At 40.9% G+C, this 19,726-nt stretch overlaps 1 protein-coding gene across 1 annotated transcript in view; it reads left to right on the top strand.

The window, feature by feature from the left end:
- ELMSAN1 (ELM2 and Myb/SANT domain containing 1) overlaps positions 1–19,726 on the top strand; it is a 56,002-nt gene that overhangs the window by 22,342 nt on the left and 13,934 nt on the right. The window contains exons 2-5 of the mRNA XM_008639485.2: positions 7,063–8,751; positions 13,800–14,123; positions 15,085–15,430; positions 15,842–15,908. Coding sequence (XP_008637707.2) covers positions 7,297–8,751; positions 13,800–14,123; positions 15,085–15,430; positions 15,842–15,908 — 2,192 coding nt within the window. The 5' untranslated portion in view covers positions 7,063–7,296. The remainder of the gene's footprint in view (positions 1–7,062; positions 8,752–13,799; positions 14,124–15,084; positions 15,431–15,841; positions 15,909–19,726) is intronic.

Genomic DNA, 19,726 nt, shown 5'->3' on the forward strand with positions numbered 1-19,726 from the left:
CCTTTAGAATAAAATTATGTGGAAAATCCTAGGTGTGTTTTGAAAAGCAAATACTTGTAATCAAGTTTCCAGCTTGAATTGAGGAAGACAACCTCAAAAAATAGGTTATTTTTTGAGTGTTCTTCAACAGTATATGATTTTCCTCTCATAGAACTGTTGCCTGAAAACTTCCCTTTGAGGCGCATCTGTGATGCTTCAGACCCCGTAATTCAAAACACCAAAATCCTTCTCCAAAATCCTCCATACTAGGATCGATCTATGTGTTTAGATGGAGTGTAGAGCAATTGTGGTGATGGGGATAAATAAAACCACATCCATGAATGTATGTAGTAGGTCCAAATAGAATCAGAATGCATGCTTTGGTGAATTTGAAGACCATTGGAACAGAAATGTACCTAATTAAATAATGTTTGTAGGGCTTCATTTTCACTGTCTCACCTTTATTACATCCTTTACCATAAACCAAAATATTTTCTTGAAGGAGGTTTTGTATTTCTCCTTGGATTGATTACTTCGTGAAGTGTAGTTCATATATTTCCCTTTGGGTATGTATTTTTTCCCCAAACAATATGGTAGTTCTACGTTTTGTGTTATTTTGCTTGCTGTGGGTAATTAGCCTCTGGTGCTGAATGTCAGGAAGGGTCTCGATTGGAGCAGTAGTTCGTGGAATCTGGTGGTGCAATACAAGCTACCTGATTTTGCTGGTACATAGTCCTTCACAGCATGACCATTTTCTCCTATGTTTCACCTCACAGAGCTGATGAGTTTCACTTTGAGTCTCTGGATAGTACAGTGGTTTAGTAAAGCTTTATTAATTCCCAGCCTCCGAAAATGGGAAAGTGAAAGTGGCAGCAAAGTGGTTTTAACAGTGTCCTCAGGGCAGGGGCGCCCTTGTAGTCAGTCATAGCTTCAGTCTTTCTCTGCAATAGAAATGGGCCAATCATATGAAAATTTGGGTAGGTCATAAACGTCTGCCATGCATACTACTTATTTAGGTATGTGTTTGTTAGCCCCAGGCAGGCACCTTCAGGAAACAGTGGAAGTTGCCCAACTTCCTGGATGCTGTGTTTTCCCTTTTGTTGTCTGTCTGTGAAGCAGCTTTCCTTTCATCTCTTTGTCTTTATTACAGGCCTGCTGTAGGATTCCTTTTTTTTTGCTGTGAGTGCTACGCATCAAGTAATTCTTCCCCATTTCATAGGCTTTATTGATTCTAGAACTTGAATCTGATAAGTTCCCTAGATTAGTTTCATACTTGGAGGTGTTAGGGGAGATGATTGATACCTACTTACATTCTTTTGTAGTGGGCTTTTTTTAAACTGTGGACTGTTCAGTTGGTAGGTTTTGCTTGTTTACTTTGGGCTTCAGCTGTTGCTCTTCTGTAGTGCCACACTCCTGGAATAAATTCCTTTTGCTATAGAGACAGGCATTCTAGATGTCTGGAAAATGCCATACCATTTGGGATAAAGTGACAGGAACATAAAACCAGCATCTTCCATTTATGTTTTTGGCTTTCTTGCAGACTGTTGTGTTTTGTAGTTGCTTTGAGTTTTCCCCTGCCTTTCTTCTGGACATAGATTGCTGTGCTTTGCTGTATAGAATTTACAAACATGGTTTATTTTCTGTGCTCTGCTGTTATCCTTCCTGTTCAAGGTGTCTGAAAGTGGTGAGTGGGAGGTTGCAAACAATCTGCAGGAATTTTGATGTAGCTAACTGTCTGGAAGAAAATGTGACAAAGTAAGTGTGCGGGAGAGGCTTTGGAAGGAAGGATTGAAGCTGTTTCTGTATACAGTAGGGTAAGCATAGACTATGTGCAATAAGCTTTGCAAGTCTTTTACAAACACGAGAATGGATCCATGCTTTTGTTCTTTTCTCTGTTCTTACTCAAGACTGTTGCAAATGGTGCTGGTGGTTTCACAGAGGCAGATTTCTGCTAGCTGGAGCAAGTTTCTTGTTTGTGATGCCCTGTTAAGTCTCCAGTCGTTTTCAAAAATGCAAACCACGAAAGCCAGAAACAAACCCTACCCTGTTGAGCCTCCTCTGTCCTCTTATTGCACTGAAAGAATTAAAACTTTTTTGCCCTTTCTTCACACGTGTGACTAGCACGTCCAATTTTTATCTTCCACAGGTAGATTTAATTAAACCTGTGTTTTCTTGCAGGTTTGAAAAGGAACTGGTAGCTAGTGTGTTACATATTGCTTAATTTTTGACCTTGCTTGTTGTGTGATCTTAGAAGTGAGTTAGTTCCTGTGTTTCTCTTCCTCATTAGTAAAATGTGCTTTATAATTCTTTACATGTTTCGTAAATGTGGGATTTGACCGTAATAATGAGCAAATTGGAGAAGGAAAGTTTGATTGCTCTGTCTCAGAAGGACACGGTATAGCTTGCTGCATTTGTCTTAAATGTAACAATTGTTCTTGGAATCTGTTCATCATCATCATCATTAAAAGTGATCAAGCTGCTTACAGGGGAGAACCATAATTTCAGTTGGCAGCAGAAGGACTTAGTGAGAAATGATTGTCATCACTCCAATCTGACAGATTTCCTGTAAGGAGCTGTGACAGTATTGTTGCAATTAAGGCTGAGAATGTACATTAGCTAGAACAGAGGAACACTTTATTTTACATGAAAAAAACCCTAAAATAGAGGAATTTAAAAGCTAAGATGCTGGAAAAGATGGTCTACGCCTCCAACTACAACATGTTATTATTCTCAGCATCCTTAATTTTGCTGAAGTTTGAGGAGAAGTTAGTCTTTCCTGAGTCATTTCTGCAGCATTCTGTCAGGGAGAAATGTTTGCAAATGATCTCAGAGGAGGGTGAGGAATGTGCACAATTTAAACTTGCTTATCATGCCTGATATAGGTGATGTAGCAAATGGACTAAGCAAAGCACAGGAGAGCGCAAAAGTGAGCCAAAGAGTAAAGTTTAAGGTTACTACAGTGTGTGAGGTCATGATATGACCTCACTTGTTGTGTGAAACTGTACAAATATACATATCCTTAGTTAAGAGAATATTTACAGAAATGGAATAATGGTGGATAGTTATTAAATACACAGGCAACAAGTTTTAAAGAGAGATAGAGATATTTTACATTAAATGCTTACCACTGAGTGTTTTAAATTTGTCCCCTAAATCAAATAACCTTTAACTTTTGTTAAGGTTTTATAGCAAACTCTCCAGGCTAATAATAAACTCTGACAAGATAGTTGCACTGGATAGGGATGTCTCAGTGATTCTGCTTTGGATTGAATAGAATCTGCTGATGGGTGGTCTGGGCTGGTAACTGCCTAGTGAGTGGCTCTGAGAGAAAGGACTTCATAATTTCAGAACAGAATCCTGGATGCAGGCAGAGACCTCCATAGTCCTGTTGTATACTTCAGGAAGTCCTTCAGCATTCTTAGGCTAAATGTAGCTCATATGGTGTTTTATATGTGTTTATGATTTTCTTTTAATGCGTTAGTGCAGATACACTAGAGAGGTTTTTAGCTAAAAATGGTAACGCTAACTTTTCCCAGTAAGGTGCCATGGGTTACTTTCCTTATGTATTTTTCATTCCAGAAAATACTGCATATGCATCCACTGGGTATATGTATAACTAATTTGACATTGTTTTTAGGTGTAGAATAGAAAGCCTCACAATATGAAAAATTCCTTAGAAGTCTGAAAATATTTGTGGTATCAAAGGAGGTGATGTACAATTTGTGTTCATCTGGAGAAAGTTCAGGAGAAGTTCTTGAATGTCAGAAGCTCCTGGAAGTGAAAATAACTGATGATGTTGCCTGCCAAATCTTAGAGTTATTAAATCAAAATATACTGATGCTAGGTTCTGCTTTTTCTCTGTGCAGTGTAAAAGCAATGCTAAGTATCATAACACTTCAGTATATTTGGAGGCAAGACACAGTATCTTCTGGGAATTACAGTATTTGAACTGGCTGTGTGCTTTATTCAAAGGTAAGGAATGGTCCGGGGTGTACTGCTCCAAAGCACTTAAGCCTGGAATTGTGTTGCCATTTTACTGTGCTGCTGCAGGCTGACTCTTGTGCTGAAATTAAAGCAAAACAAAACAAACCAAAAAACCCCAAAGCTGGTAATTGGCTAGGATGATGATTGTGTGAGCTCATTCCCCCAACCTCAGGGAGGGAAGCCTGTTTAGTCAGAGAGCCAACAGTGCTCATGCAGTGAAGCTGCCAAGCATGAGCTTTCCTGAAGCATAGTCATGCTGCAACTTGAACATTTATCACTGCAGCTTAAACTATGGACTGTTATTATTAGGATGACATAGAAGATATTTTTATGCAGTTTTTCTATATAGAAAGAACTACTAAAAAGCTAATTTTGTGATATTTTCTTTTACCATTAAATACTGGATGCAACAAATCCTCTTTTATCTTGGTGATCTCTTAGGATATAGTTATTTTTGCATGTAACTGGGAGAACTGGCATGTTCAGTAAGCATGTTTTGTTCAAAGTACCTTAAGTCTCTTTTCTTCCTGGTAATGTCCTTTTCACTATCCTGGGTTTTGTGCTGAAGAGCAACTTCAGTTGTACATCTTCCTTTTCCTCATTAAGGTTATCTCTGAGCTTACTCCTTTTTACACTTTGCATCTTAATAGTTTTGTTAGATCTCTTTCCCGGATTGTTGCAGTTCTAAACTGGTCTGAGTTAGACCTTGTGATGCTGGTGTCTTCTTATCTAGTAATAGAAAAAGCAGAACCAAAGTCCACACAAATGTAGGTTTGGAAAGTTGTGCTAATGCAGTGCTTTCCTACTAATGTGAGAGTCCTCTTACTAAAGGTCTTCTGGGTACTTTCCTGGGTGGTAGCTGCAAATCCCAGCCACGACTACTATGAACAGCATCAACGGGGCTCACTCTTTCTTTCTTTCTTTCTTTGGTTGAAAACAAGGACTCTTGAAGTTGAAAGTTGAATGCCATCTTTTTGACAGTTATTGCTGCATTTTTCTTCAAAGTGTAGAAGATCCACAGCAGAATTTTAGAAAGCTGTCTGGCAGGTTAAAACTTGATCTAGTGGTAATGTCTTCTAATACACAGAAACCTTGCATTCTTTTTATCAGAATTATGTGGCTGATCAATACAAAAGCATGTAGAAGCATCAGTAGAAGGAAGAAGTTGCCTAGTTTGGAGAGAAAAATAGCTTGTGATTATTCCACAAGGTAAGACTGTTAGAAACCACTCTTAGTGTATTACTACCTAAGGTATGGAGGTTTAGCTGTTACCTCTGATACATTTGCAATGCTGCAGAAAGCAAGGTGACAGGATAAGATAGCATTAATGCTTCTCAGAGGCATATAGCAACTTTTCTACCTCTACATTTTTGCTACCAGAGATTCCGTTTCCTGCTGTAAGATGTTTTTTCCTCTCCTAGGGAAGTTTTGAAGTAGGAAAAACTTACTCTATGAAATCTTCGTTTGTGTACTAGTTGCAGTTTAGAGAGAATTTTCCATCTCACGTGTCCATAATTTCTCCTCGAGTTATTTTTGTCCTGTTGTGATAGTCTTGGAAAATAAGCTGAGACGTTGTGCTTAGAGGAGGGAGGAATGCCCTGGCTCAGTGATGCAGGGTGGCAGAGGTCCATGATTTGTAGCCAAGGCGAAGGGGAGGCAGTGTGGGGGAACAGCTATGTAACAGCCTGAGGAAGTGAGTCACTTCACTCTGAAACACAGTCCCATGGTTCCAGTAGCACTGAAGCCAAGCTTGGCCTCTGAGGTGGAAGTTGCGTAAGTTAATTAAAACTCTTTGTCTTTTCCTCCTCGTCATGTTCCCAACCCCACCTCAGTATTAAAACCTGCACTGTACCCATATCTGTCTGAGGAAGCTCAGGTTACAGGACTTCAATGTGCTATATAATTTTGGTTTATTATTTTTCATTTTAGAAAGAGGGATAAATAGATTGCAGGTTTCATTGGAGGGCATGTGTGTGTTGGTCTTACCTGCTCCATTCAAGAGAAACTTGATTATGTAACAGAAGGGATGTAGTAAGAATAGGTTTTTAACAATTTGTTAAAATTTTCCTGGAATATATTGGCAATGTGATTTAAAGTGGAACAGAGTGCACACTGAAAAGGATGGGAATAGAGACTTACACTAGAATGTTAGTAGTAGTCATCTAAGAATATAACTGAATTTAAAACTAAACATCTAAAAAGGTTTTAGGTGTCCAAATAGAAATACTAGTGTATGTGTTCACACATTAGACCTTAATTCTGCAAGCTAGCCTCTTAGAATTTGTGGATAGCTTTTCCTCATGGAAGAAGAGGGTAGGAGGGTAGAATTGTCGTAGAGTACCTGTTCTGGAAAGGCTTTCTCCTATGACGTTTGTAGCTTTACACGAACAGATATTTGCTGATGTCTGGGAGCAGCTGCAGCAACAGCAGCTGCCTGAACTACCTTTCAGTGTGACCTGAGCAGTTGCTTTCAGCTTTTGAAAAAAACATCTGAGAGAGCAACAAGTTGAGCAGGCCCTGTCTCCAGTACTTGGATGCTGGGTGGGCAATTCTTAACTGGAAAGCATTTGTAGTCATTGGTGGTGTATGTGTGTGACTGATTGGCTGTTGCCTGATCCTTTCCTTCCAAATTCTGAATTGAGCATCTTGCTGCATGTTTGGCTTCATGTACGTGTGTGTCTTTTAAAGGTCTTTGGGAAATGTGGCCTTTTGGCAAGCCATGAGGGTTTTTTGTTTTGTGGTTTTGAGTTGAGATTAAAACCAGATTATTCTGGCTACAGGAAGACATGGAAGTAATTGGCCAGATCAGAGGTGGTTTAAGAGTAAAACTTTTCAGCATGAACTTAAGGGATTAGTAAGAATTCTGTGTGCAATTGGGAGTTGCATCATGCAAGTACAGTGAGATATCTGGTCTGTAAAACTAAGTTGTTTTGTTTTGCATTCTTCTAGCAGGTCAGATCTGTTGTTTCTTCCATTTATAATCCTGGTCTTCAGTTCCATGGGAAATGGGACAGACATACACATTATTGCTTATCACATGAACGTTCTTAGGCCAGTTATGTCTCTTGATGATTCATTGCAATTGCTTCTCTATTTCAGGACCTGTAACTAAGTGGACCCTACTGGCCTCTGAACCACAAATGTAAGAGTGAAAAGAAGTGGAAGAAGCACACAAAGAAAAGGGAAGTGAATGCACTTTCATCTGGACTTCTTTCCTGCCCTTTATTACTAGAGCTGAATGGAAAATAAAGACTGCTGTGCCTTTCCTCCCCCAACCTCAGGGATGGGTGGATTATAAATACTGTGTGCGTGGCTGGGAGAATAGACTGAACCATGAATCTTCAGGCTCAGCAAAAGTCTTCAAGCAAAAGGACTGGGAAACGAGTTGCCTATTTTAATGAGCAGGACATAGCTGTGCCATCAAAAGAACCACAGCAGCAGCTTAAGGAAGGACAGTACTATGGTCACGGAGGGAATATACCAGTCTCCCAAACTATGGAGATTTCTCATGCAGGAGGATTAACAAGTGCACCCAACAATGTTGCTTTGATGAACTCTGTTTACAATCAAGATAGGGGAGAATCAGTGATGATGCCCCAGTCAGTAACAGCTGTCAAATGGCAGAATTCACTAATGGGAAACCGGTTGCCAGAGAGGGGTGACAGCCACTGGCAGTCTCCACCTTCAATGTGGAACCACAGTATGGTTTTTGGGGGCAACCCAAAAGGACCCCACTCCAACGCTGGTGCCCCAGGCTTCTATGGCCACCCAGAAGCCCTTAAAAGAAATCAAGAGAAAGGAGTGTTTGTGTCACAGCTGGATTTATATGGAGATGCTGTCCAGCAGATGATGTCCCAGAAGGCTCAGCTGGAACAGCAAGCCCTGGTTAGACAACAAGCTCAAATGAATTCTTTTCATCAAATGCAGAAACAGCAGCAGCAGAATCAAAGTCTGCCATTGCAGCCTTTCCAGCTTGCATTTGGGCACCAAGGCCAAAAGCAAGGTCTTCCTGAGTTGTTACATGTCTTTCAAGAAGCCCCAACTTCTTCCAGTCCAGCATTTACTGCGCAACAAAAACAGCAAGCTCTTCCCCAGCTACAGCTCTTTGAAAATTTCTATCCTCAGCAGCAGCAGCAACAGGCTGCCACACAAGCCTTCGGTCTGCAGCAAACAACTTCCATAGCACAGCCTCATGTGGCAGCTGCAGCACCTCAACATCACATGATGCCACACCAGTTTCAGCAAGCAGAGAGGAACCAGGAGCTATTCAAGGCATTAACGGAGCAGAACCAACAGACTGTGCTACCTCAGACCCAGATTCCCTTTCCAAGGAGATCACGGAGACTCTCCAAAGAAGGTGTCCTGCTGACATCTGCAGGAGAAGTGTTGACTTCTAAGCAGGCAGAAGAGCAACCTAGCAATTTATTTCTGCATCACTGGCAAACACATCAGCAAGAGGTCCCATTACAGCAGCCACCTGAGTCACTGGCCCACAGTAAAAGTAGCTATTTGCACCCTAAAAGGTTGGATCTGGGGCAGAAGGATGTCCTGGTCAGTAGTGAGCAGTGCCAGATGGAAACAGACAGGCAAGCTGCAGCCCAGAATGGTAGAGATGAGGAGAAACAGGCAGCAGCACCTGAAGAAAACACTCAGAGAGGTAATGATTTTCAGGCTGTCAGAGGTGGTGTAATCCAGAGTACCCGACGGAGACGACGTGTCTCTCAAGAAGCCAATTTGCTGACTTTGGCCCAAAAAGCTGTTGAGCTGGCTTCTCTTCAGAATGTAAAGGTAAGGTATAGACCCTAACCAATATATCATGGTTTAGACTACAAAATAGGACTGAAATGAAAGAAGTTTATTTATATATGCAGGATAGGATGGTGTCTTGAAGTATGCAGCAAGGGCAGCTCTGGAAGTGGAGGCATGTAAGTTATTCTACTGTAATTCATAGATGTGGGAGAACAGAGATGTAGCATAGTGAAACCACTAAGGGACAGTTTTATTTCACTAGCATCAAATGTTATTTTAGCCCATGATCTCAAAATATGCTTAGGTCTCAAGGTGATCAGGAATTTTGAGAGGCAAGTATAAGCAGTTTACTTGTTGTCTTTTTACCAATTTAACATTATCTTTCTTTCTGTTAAAAGACAGCTTACCTGCCAGTTTTTCAGTTTGAACAGTTGAAGGGTTTCTAAAATGTGCTATCTAAAAATTATATAATGCAATTTACATGTTCAATATTTCACAGATATTAAAAGTCTAAGAAAGCTTCACTTATATGAAGAACCTACCAGGCATGACAGAAGTCTGTCTCATGCAGCATTCTGTTTCTGAGAATGACCTGCGGGCTGTAGAATGACATGTCTGCATGTAGACCTCATGTAGGACTTAATGGGGAAGAAATTTAGTGCTGACTGATTTGGTAGTTCACTACTCCTAACCTTTTGATATCCCATCAGTCTAAACTGTACAGTATATATTCTATATAGCAAGCTGACAGAGTTCAAAATTAACTAGCCTATTGGGAGACAAGTGATGGGATTTTTGGAGTTGGGTGGGGTTTTCATTAGGGATTGTTTTTGAAGGTTTTCGTAGAGTTGTGGTTTGACTAATCTTTCACTGAGTGCTTCTTATGAGGCACACTTTTCCTTGGAAGTTTTGTTGCCAAAGGCTGATGAAATGCAGATGTTGCATGAGCTACTTTTACCTATAGTTTTGACACTTGAGTTGCTGTAGAGACAACAAAGGGAAGGACATTTTATTCCCTGTTTTGTTCTCATCATTCTTTTTTTCCTAGTCTGTCTGTCACTGTTTTTTCCCATCTCTTCCTTAGAGGAATGTGCTGTTTGAGTGAAAGAACTGAACTAATAAACAATAAGGTGAATATCCATAGCCTACTCCATCTCTTGGACAGCAGAAGGCAAACAGTGACTTGGTTGATGCTGTCTTCAATCCTTTGTGCTCTAACTCCAGCTGAATAAGCAGATTTGATAAAGAACTGGTAGTACATAGTAGCATGGTATACTTTGCCAGCCATTTTGTGGTTACATTGCAGAAGGCCCGCAATTCACATTGCACTTGGATCACTAAGAGAGTGTCAAGAAGAAGCAAATAGAGCATCTAGGAAAAGCCCCTGAGAGATGAAGCAAGAAATTGGCTGTTTGGAGGCACGTCTGCTTGCAGTCTGATTCATAATGTAAAGACCAGAGAAGTGTTTTGACAGATGCTCTTTTGTTCTTTGCAGTTATGCAAGCAGCTTCCATAATGGCACTAGCAGAAGAACTCTTTATGTTTAGATCTTTTCAGGCTTTCAGAATGAGGTTTTGAAAGATGATAACATTCTTACCAGAGCTGTGATGGATTTTACATCTTTAAGGTGTTGAATATTGTGTGAGGGAGAAAAAGAAAATGCGTTTGCTGAATGAGAGTGGTCTGCTTCTCATATGAGTGTCTTTCTGTTAAAAATGACCTAGAAGCCTTCTCTGCATAGGTTATCTGAAGAGTGTGAAGAAGGCCGTAGAGTTAAATTGTGGATTAAAGAAGGCAATATTTGTAATTTGAACCAGTTGTTTGAACATCCCGGTCTAGGTATGTGTACCTTATGCAGAAATAGTATTCTGGACAGCAGTATCTGTCTACATGCAGTGTCACAACTGATGCTTTGCGCCAAAGCTGCCTGTGGCTGCCTTTTTTTCAGGTGGTGCAAGCTTATGGCTACCTACAGGCTGCAGTAAATTCTCAACTTTTAGTTTCATGTTTTCAGTGTGATTTGTTGTCTTCTAAAAGTACAGAAAACTTTTTTCAAATCTGAATGGTTGTCTTAAAGGGTGTCTGAATTTAAATATTCCTTTATGGAAGGAAGACAGGTTTTGGTTACCTGGCTGCTTTCCCCTGGCACAGGGCGGGGCACCAGCTGCCACAAACAAAAGGAAGAAAAAAAGTTTTGTTTGCAGAATTGTAGTTCTGGACTCGCCTCCTTCATGGACAAGCTTTGGTTTGGCTGCAGTCAGAAGCTGCCTCTCCTTCCTGCAGATGATGCCGAATGGTGGCAGAAAGCACTCTGTGGGCAGGTGTTTTTAAAAGGCTGTTATGGTTTCTTATCTGATCACAGAACTGGCCTTGGAACAGTTGTTCCAGCTGTTGTAGTTGGGTTTTTCTGAGAATTCTAAGTTTTTTGGAAACAGCTTGAGGGATAGACAGGATCAATGCTGGAACGTCTGATGGGTTTCTATGGATTTCCGGGAGGACTCTAGATGACTAGCTCATCCCTCAGTATTTATGCAAGAGTCTAAATGAAAGTGCCACATGTTGCACTTGCAGCAGTTATCCAGCAGCTCTCCTACCCCAAATTCTGCAACAGGGATGCAAAGGTAGCCAAAAATCCCCTAGCAGGTCTACAAATGAAAGTCCCGTTCCTTATTCGGAGACTCTTTTCTGCTTACCTCTGAGAATAATCAAACAGTTGAGAAACTATTTAGGGATCTGAAGCAAAAGGCTTAGGGATCTGAAGCAAAAAGCAAAATTAGTCATATCCCCTCTTAGTTAACCTTAGGTATGTGTGAACTTTTGTGATCAGGAAAGCTATGATGTGGACCAGAACATTTTTAAGGATGTCTCAACTATATTAAGTTCCCACTGGTGTCTTTTTTCTATCTGTACTACTATTCAGGTCTCTTCTTCTTTTGTCTCAGAAGGGTCATCTCTTCCATCATTTGCTGATTGCCCCCCAGTCTTGAAAATAAAAGGAGCATGGTTAACTGATCATAAAGCCAGAGGGAAGTGACACTTTTGTGTGACTAGCTAATTTCCTCCTTGTAGTTAGCAAATTAGTTCATGTCTCTTGACCTACAGAGGTCTCTGTAGCGCATAGGAAGTACCTGACATTCCTAGATTGATCAGAATTGGTGCTTGTTCTCTTATTCACATTGACATTACATGTTTTATTGATGTACCCAGAAAGTGGTGGAGGGAGGCTACAAAAATTTTCAAGAACTCCTTGCTATCTAGATGTAGTGAACTCTAGTGATGTCTGTCAGCATGATGAACATGATGGATGCCCTCCAAATCCAAAATTGGTAGTTTTATGGGGAAGTACAGGTGCCTGTCAGCAGGTCCTCAGAGCTCAATGATTTCTCCTGAGGCATATTCTGGGACAATGGATGCCACTTGTGACTTTACAATTGTGCATTCCATCACTGTGTGGTGGGGGTGGACATCTGCAGTCTCCGTGAAGAAGCAGTCAGACTTGTAAGCTGCAGGGTCAGTTATAAGATAAACCTTTCTGTGCACATTTAGCCCAGCTCTAATAAAAGGTCTTGAAAGGAGGCTGTCCTGAATCTTCTTGATATGGTAGATTTTGTGTGCTTAATCTTGTTACCTGGCTTATATTGAAGGCTTAATGTTTTCCAGAGTAGACCTGTTTGCTTTTAAAACCAACAGAAATTATCAGGTCTCTCATTTGGACAGAGGCCCGAGCACTAACCCCAGGCTCTGGTTGATGCATGTTGTGACAATACACTTGTGGTTCCCTCTATAAATAGAGCATCAAAGTGGGATTCTCACTCATCAGTGAAGCTGAAGGGCTTTCTTGATCACCCAGTTGAGGTGACTGCAGTGTGTCTGAGCCCTTATGACAGAACCTGCTCATGCTGGCTTTTAAATCAGGATTAGGGACTTGTAATGTCAAACAATAGATTCTGTTTGAGGGCTTCAGTAAATCTCTGCAACATTTTGAAAGTCCAGGTTGGAGACCTCTTGTTATACCTGAGAGGTTACGTACCTTAGATTTTACCTAAAAAACACAGGTAGGTTCCTCAGTAGACTCTGGCTCTGACAGAGGGTGACTTTGCATACCTAATCCTGTCCAAAGGCTTTCCACACAGAGCTCGAAGCTGGGGAGATGTTTGAAACACCAAAAGGAGCATCTTCTACAGCTTCTACACTGCACTTCATCAGAGCTCAAGAGGGCCTTTTACATCCCTGGAGAGAGGTGTTTTTGAAAGTTTTAATTAGTATCTGGCTTCTAAGTGAGAATCTGTGAATTGAGAGTGGAATGAACATTTGGATAGTAATTTGAAGGAGTAGAAATCCTTGATTGCTAGCAGTACCTGAAGCCATTAGATATTACAGGATCCATGTGTTTATCCATCCCCCATTCCCATCTCCTTGGAGCTCAATTTTCTAGGACTTCCATAAGTAAAACAGACATGGAAGCTGTAATATCAGTGCAAAAAGTGCTGGCTTGCAGATAATATCTTGTTGATTCTGTTGAGCAAAGGCACTTCAGGCTCAGGCCTGGTTAGACAACAGAACTCAGAGTCTCCAGTTATAATAATGAAAGATCCTTTTGTCCTATAAATCAGAAAAAAAAGATGAAGCAAAAGCTAGCTCTGGGTTTGGGTTTTTTTGTGTGTGAGAGATTTAATTAAGATATTATCATGGTTCAGTCTTCCCTGGAGCAGAAATCCAGTATTTGAAATTAATAACCTTCAGCTTTTGATCTTTACTAAAACTGAAGAACCTTTGTTGAAAGTTATAAAGCAGGATACAAATTCATATAGAAAATAAAATGTGAAAACCTAGGTAGTGAAACAGTTCTTAAGAACGACGTATATAAGTATTCCAGCAGTTGAGACTACAGGCAATCCTCAGGTAATTCTATGAAATTTAGTAACACTGTGAAATATTCTTTTTCGTCCAGTAACACTTCCAAATCCATTTCAGCTTGCAAATTGCAAGTGTATATTGAGAGACTTGATATACACTGAAAGTGAGATGGTATCTGATTTATTATGTAAGTAATACAGAACTTTTTAGGAATCTGTTTCTCTTCTCAGGAGCTGGATAATTCAGAGGAGAAGAAGAGTGTGCTGGTAACAGCTCCAGGACCTACTGCAGCTTCAAAAAGTGTTGTGGAATTTGCCAGTTCTTCACCAGCTCCCAAAAAAGCCCGGGAGGATAACAGCCTTGTGCCTCTTATCATTCCTGTGTCCGTGCCAGTGAGAAAAATTGACTTGCAGAACCTTGAAAAGGAAAAGTCTGAGGATGGAAAGCTCCAGAGAGGCCAAACAAACGATCGAGCTCCTTGTGAACGGAAGCCTTCTGTGATAGTCACTCGGAGGCGATCTAATCGTAACACTAACATGGACACCTCGAGTCAGGTACGGAAGGACTAAGACACCAAAGATGAGCCAGATCTGTTAGATTTAATCTCACGGTTTTTAGCCATGAACTTTCCTATTAAAGTAGTTCTATCTCAAGGCTTGAACTTGGAACGTATGTAGTCTGGGGATTTTTTTAATCATAATACTGCCATATATTTGGGCATTGCTGGCTTTTCATGACCTACAGCTAATGCTAGTACAGCCAAGCAATGCCTCACTGAATTCACTAAATAGTGAATAAAGCTAGATGGGCAATAAGGCTAGAATTAATAGTGTGTTTGTGTAAAGAGTGCTTTCTTTGTACGTACATAGATACTAATAAATTCCAAGTAGTGCACGTATCTCTCAATGTGAATAAAATCCAAAGTGAAGATTTATTCTCATGGAATTGAAACCTTTTACTGAGTTCTGAAGGTCAGTACTTGATTGCTCCCCTGCAGCATGGTAGTGATGAGTGGGTGTGTAGATTTTTTTATTTTTCCTCTCTTCTATTCAGAAGTACAACAGAATCTTCAGATACCAGAGAAATGGTAGGCATGTGGGGAGGTTTCTCTGCATTTAAATGCTTGACCACGTTATATTATCTTCTGTTCTCTTACCACTATCTGGTGTCACCGTGTATCTGTATCATGGTTCTGGTGTATCTATACCAGGGTTCTGCTGTGCTTTTTTGTTCTCTTTTAAAGCTGCCATGAAGGTTGGACCAGATGTACATTCTTGTAAAATATAACTGCATAATCATGAGTTAGAGCTGCTACCTAATAGTTCCTCTGTCCATTCCATTCCATTCCCTGTCTTCTTCCTCTCACTTCCCTCTTCTGCTAATTGTTGAGACATCCTCCAACTGTCCTATCCAGATTTTGAGCTGCCATTAAAAAATGTTGTCATTTCACTCAAGTTTGTCAAACAACCCGAGGTTTTAAAACTAAATTAAATATGTAATTTTCTTTTCTAATAGCATGAAGATGCTGTTCCAAAGGATGAAGCAGAGGGCTTTGCCCGAAAACCAAAGCAGCGGCCAAGACCCGAGCCACTCTTCATACCACCAAAAGCTGGCACCTTTATTGCACCACCTGTTTATTCCAACATTACTCCATATCAGAGCCACTTACGGTCACCTGTCCGTCTGGCAGACCATCCTTCAGATAGGAACTTTGAGCTACCTCCTTACACTCCTCCGCCAATCCTTAGTCCAGTGAGAGAAGGATCTGGGCTGTATTTTAACGCTATCCTCTCTTCAAGTGGTCATTCGGTTCCACCTCCAATGACTCCCAAAAGTGGTCACAGAACTCTGCTTAGATCAAGTAAGTTTCACTTTAACCTTCCTTTCTTGCCTAGTTTATGATTAGGAAATGCAGAGCATTAGGAGGAAGATCATGCCCTTAGGAGGTGTGGTGGTGTGAAACTGGGGCTTCTTCATGACTGTTTAGGGAGCTGGAATAGAGGAAATGCAGTGTTGGTACATCTGGGAACTGGTGTTAAGATGCGTTCACAGGCAACCTGCAACACCCCCTGCTGACGTTCTTGGGAATGGAAAAGTCAGTTCCTCGTATCTTGAACTGAGGGGAGGAAGGCAAATTCCCGGTCATCTGAAACTCCATTATTTAGCCTGGGGGTACCTTTTTTGAGAGACGGACAGCTCTGATTAGATTTGCAAGCTGTGTGAAAAGCAAATCTCAGATGTGAAGCTGAGCAGTTCTTTCTTCTTGTTGCAGATAGTTCAGAAGTTACCCCTCCAATTCTTACAGTGGTGGGGGAAGCCACCCCAGTCAGCATTGAACCGTAAGTAGCCAGTAGGTTCATAGTCTCTTAGTAAAAGTGCTTCCTTCCTTCCTCCTAAACCTTCAAGCTGCTCCCTGTACAACTGATGTATCTCTTAGAAGCATTAAAACTATTCTTATTGGTGGTTCAAAATATAAGTTGTCTTGATTAAAAATTACTCCATACGATAAATAGTGTTTGTTTGGGCAAATGGAATTCTGGTGATACTAACTGCTTTGTATTACTGCTTATCTGTCTCTGGGCTGAAATACTGTTAATTACCTAAAGGTGAATCTATCCTGTGTTGTTGTATATGAGCACTTCTTTGTACGCTGTATGCTTGTTTTAGGGTGGGAAGATGGTCCTTTAGAGGAAGGACAGAATGTAGCATGGAAAACTGGAGTTAGCTCTCACATGGGTGGGTCAGATCGCAGGTGTGTTGTGTCTGCAGCACAGCTGTGAGCACCTCGTTCCCCCCGGGCGAGCTCAGCCTGAAAGCCCTACAGCCCTACAGTGGCATATGGGGTGTGTGCCCTGAGCTAGTCAGCCTCATTAATCTTTAGCTGGCTGTGTGCTGGGAAACTTCAGACATATGTGGACACAGCAGCACTAGGGAACACAGTCTGAAGATGCTGAAGCTGGAATTGTGAGCTTAGGCTTCATGCCAGTCCCGCTAAATCTGAGTGAAGTTGCAAATGTCTCTGCACAGCCTTCACAGATGCTCTGGGAGTGTTACCAGTACAAGCTCAGTGCTGCAGAACTTCATCAACATAGTTCCAGTTCATTATTGTACCTAGTTAATGAACTTCTGCAAAGTCTAATCATTGAGATGCATGGCATGGAAGCACCCATATGGCATAAAAACACCCACGTGGCTCTGCATCTGATTGTGCAGTCAGCAATCTCTGCTCTAACTCTGCAGCATATCCTGTAACATTTGAGATATTTAACTCAAACTTTCCCCAAATAAATACAAGGCTTCTTTTGCTTTTATCCAAAATGGTTTATATTTTGAAAAGGGACTGGAGCATTTGCTGGCAATTTTATTTTTTCTTGCCCTTTTTCCAATCTGCCTTCCTGTTTGAAGCTCAATTTTCTACACCTGTGGCAGCAGCCTGAGCAAATGTTGCAATTGTGAATGAACACAGATTTTTCTTGTCACCTTTGCAGACCTCCTCTAGACTGAGCCTGTTCATTGAAATAAGAACATTCATCGTTGTATAAATTTATTTTGGATATTGCCTAATTCATTTTTCTCCTGTTGGTTCATTTCACATTAATCCAGGGGAACTTCTTGAACAGATATTTTTTGTGTCCCTCCCAGGTCTTGGTCTTTGACCTCTCTGTGGTGCAGTTGTCTTTGTTGTGTCTAATGGCTTAAATTGCTGAAGTTAATGACATAAAGTTAGTTGTAATTTTAGTTGTGTGTGAAGATTTTTTAATTTGTTGCTGGAAATTTCAAATCATGGTAACTTAGTAGCGCAAGTTCATTTCCTTTTGCCAAAAGGGAGTTACGTGCAGAGTTGTCTTACTGTCATCTTAAGTCTTACTGAACAGGTGCTTATGCAGGTAGATAGGTTTTAACTTTTAATCACAATAAATTAATAACCCGGTGTCATTCTGTGTTTGGCAGCACTGCTGTGGTCAGTTATGTAGACATATCTTTCTTAAAGGAAATATGGCAGGAAGCACTTTTTTTTTTTTAAAGAAAAAATGTTTAATTTGCTTTGTAGTCTTGTCAGAAGTCGACTCTAACTTGTGATTACCCAATATAGTGTTCCTAATTGCTTGTGCTTTGCCAAACCTTCTGTTAATGCTTCTCAAAAGGTTATTTAATTGCAGTGATTTGGAATAGGAAATGTGATAATGAAGCTTAATTCTTTGTGAAGTGGTACAATAGGCAGCTGTTGTCACAGATCCTTGTGTCCTACTGGTTTTGTAGTTCAGTTGCGTCAAAGTCATCACACCTCAACTAGGCAGCCTTAAATATACCTGTGGTGCATCAGCTGTGAACTTCCTTCCCAGTGCACGGCCTCATTTCTGAATGTTGTCACACTCGGCTCCCATGGAATCCCAGGAGCACCACTGGTGCTTACAGGCAAGAGCTCCTGTTGTACTGAAATGGGGGCTTCATCAGTAAAGGAACAGTGGAATAATATAACTTGAATGGATCTCTGGAGATCATCTGGTCCAAGTCCCTGCTCAGAGCAGGCGAAATTTAGGTTACCCAGGTCAACTCTTGCAGCAGAATTCCGGTTTTATTTGGACGTTGCAGGTATGAAGTGTAATTCATAGTTTTTCTAGCCCAGAGATGTCATATTCCAAGTTCTGTTTAAAAAGGAAAAGCAACTTTCAAGAAGCCCCACATTCTTTCCCTCCAGATTTTCCAGTTGTCTCTTTCCTTCTCAGAAGTGAAGTCAGAGGAGTCTGTGTCTTAAGACACAAAATCTCCCAAATTTCCCAGTGCAGTTTTTACTGCAAAACCACCTTTTTATCTGTTTCCAGGTGGCAGCAAAGTGTCAGTTTTGAGCAGTTATCCCTTCTAGGGCAGATTATAGTCCATAACCCTTTCCTCCTCTGTGTGAAACTGCATGCCATAACAGTAAGCAAGACTAATCACAGTGAGCAGAAGACTCCACGTGAACCTCACTGCAGTCCATCCCAGTGTGCTGAAAGGAGAGCTGGCATACCAGGGTGGTTGTTTTGCTTTGCCTTTTTTAGCAAGGTCTTCTCAGTCTTGCATGAAATCTCTTGCTTTTCATGTTTAGTCTGGATTGTGCTTTTTCTGTCCAAGATGAAGAGGACAAGTAAAGGAAAAATTGAAAACTATACAGTGTTACAAACAGACTTTAGTGTTTTCTTGGGGTTCTTTGTTCTTCATGCATGTTCCACCTTAGTGCATTGAAACAAAATTACTTTTGAGAAGCAGAATGGAAACAGTTACAACAAGGGGCATCTGAGATGCGACATTTTCAACGGCTTTAATTCTTCCCTGCCCGTGGCTGTGATTTGAGACGTGTAATGTCCCTATTGCTTTACCTTCAGCAGGTGTTGGAAATAGTAGTTTTGGGGAAAAAGACAGATAGTATATGGCAGACCTGCCTAAAACTTCCCTGCCTACATCTATCATGCTTGATGTCATCTTGCCATCACCTACTGAGAGGAAGTTAGCATCAGTCTGTGCATCTAGCAGATTGTGAAGGAAGGAATTCAAAAAGAATCCCACCCCACTTGTGTGGAGCTGCTGCTGAATGGGTGATGAAATTAGAACAAGTGTATAGGGTAGTTAACTTCTGCATCACTTTGTTTACACATGAACTGTAAACTGTTCCCCTTAAGTAGATCTGGATCTGCTATAGATGCAAAAGAAATGGTTTGCAAAATCTCTGTATGTGTTGAAGTCAGTCATTTTTTTGAACACGGGCTTTTCCAACACATGACATCTTATGATGCAGGTGCTTCATGACAATATCAAAATAAGGAATTGGGTGTAAAAGAGGGAATTAGGGTGTTCCCTTCTCCTTCCATACCCATTTCTTCCCCTTGATACCACAGCCTCTTAGGACTTCAAAACACCCTATTGAAACACTTGCTAGTATCTCACTGGATTTTTGTGCAGGTTGTGTATTGTTTCAAGGCCTCCCCACACCTCTTCCAAACTCCTTTTCATAATAGACATGTGTGTGTCATTTCAGAGGACAAGAAAAGTCTGGAGGTTGGCATTTCTCAGAAGTTTTTGTTATTATTTCTTATTGCACTAGATCATGCTTTTTCTCTGGTAATTGGGGGGGAGGGGGGGGAGTGGGGGGGGGGGCACCAAGCCAGACACTGCACATCAT

Source organism: Corvus brachyrhynchos, unplaced genomic scaffold (genome assembly GCF_000691975.1).
Source record: "Corvus brachyrhynchos isolate BGI_N302 unplaced genomic scaffold, ASM69197v1 scaffold115, whole genome shotgun sequence".
In the NCBI taxonomy this organism is placed as follows: Eukaryota; Metazoa; Chordata; class Aves; order Passeriformes; family Corvidae; genus Corvus; species Corvus brachyrhynchos.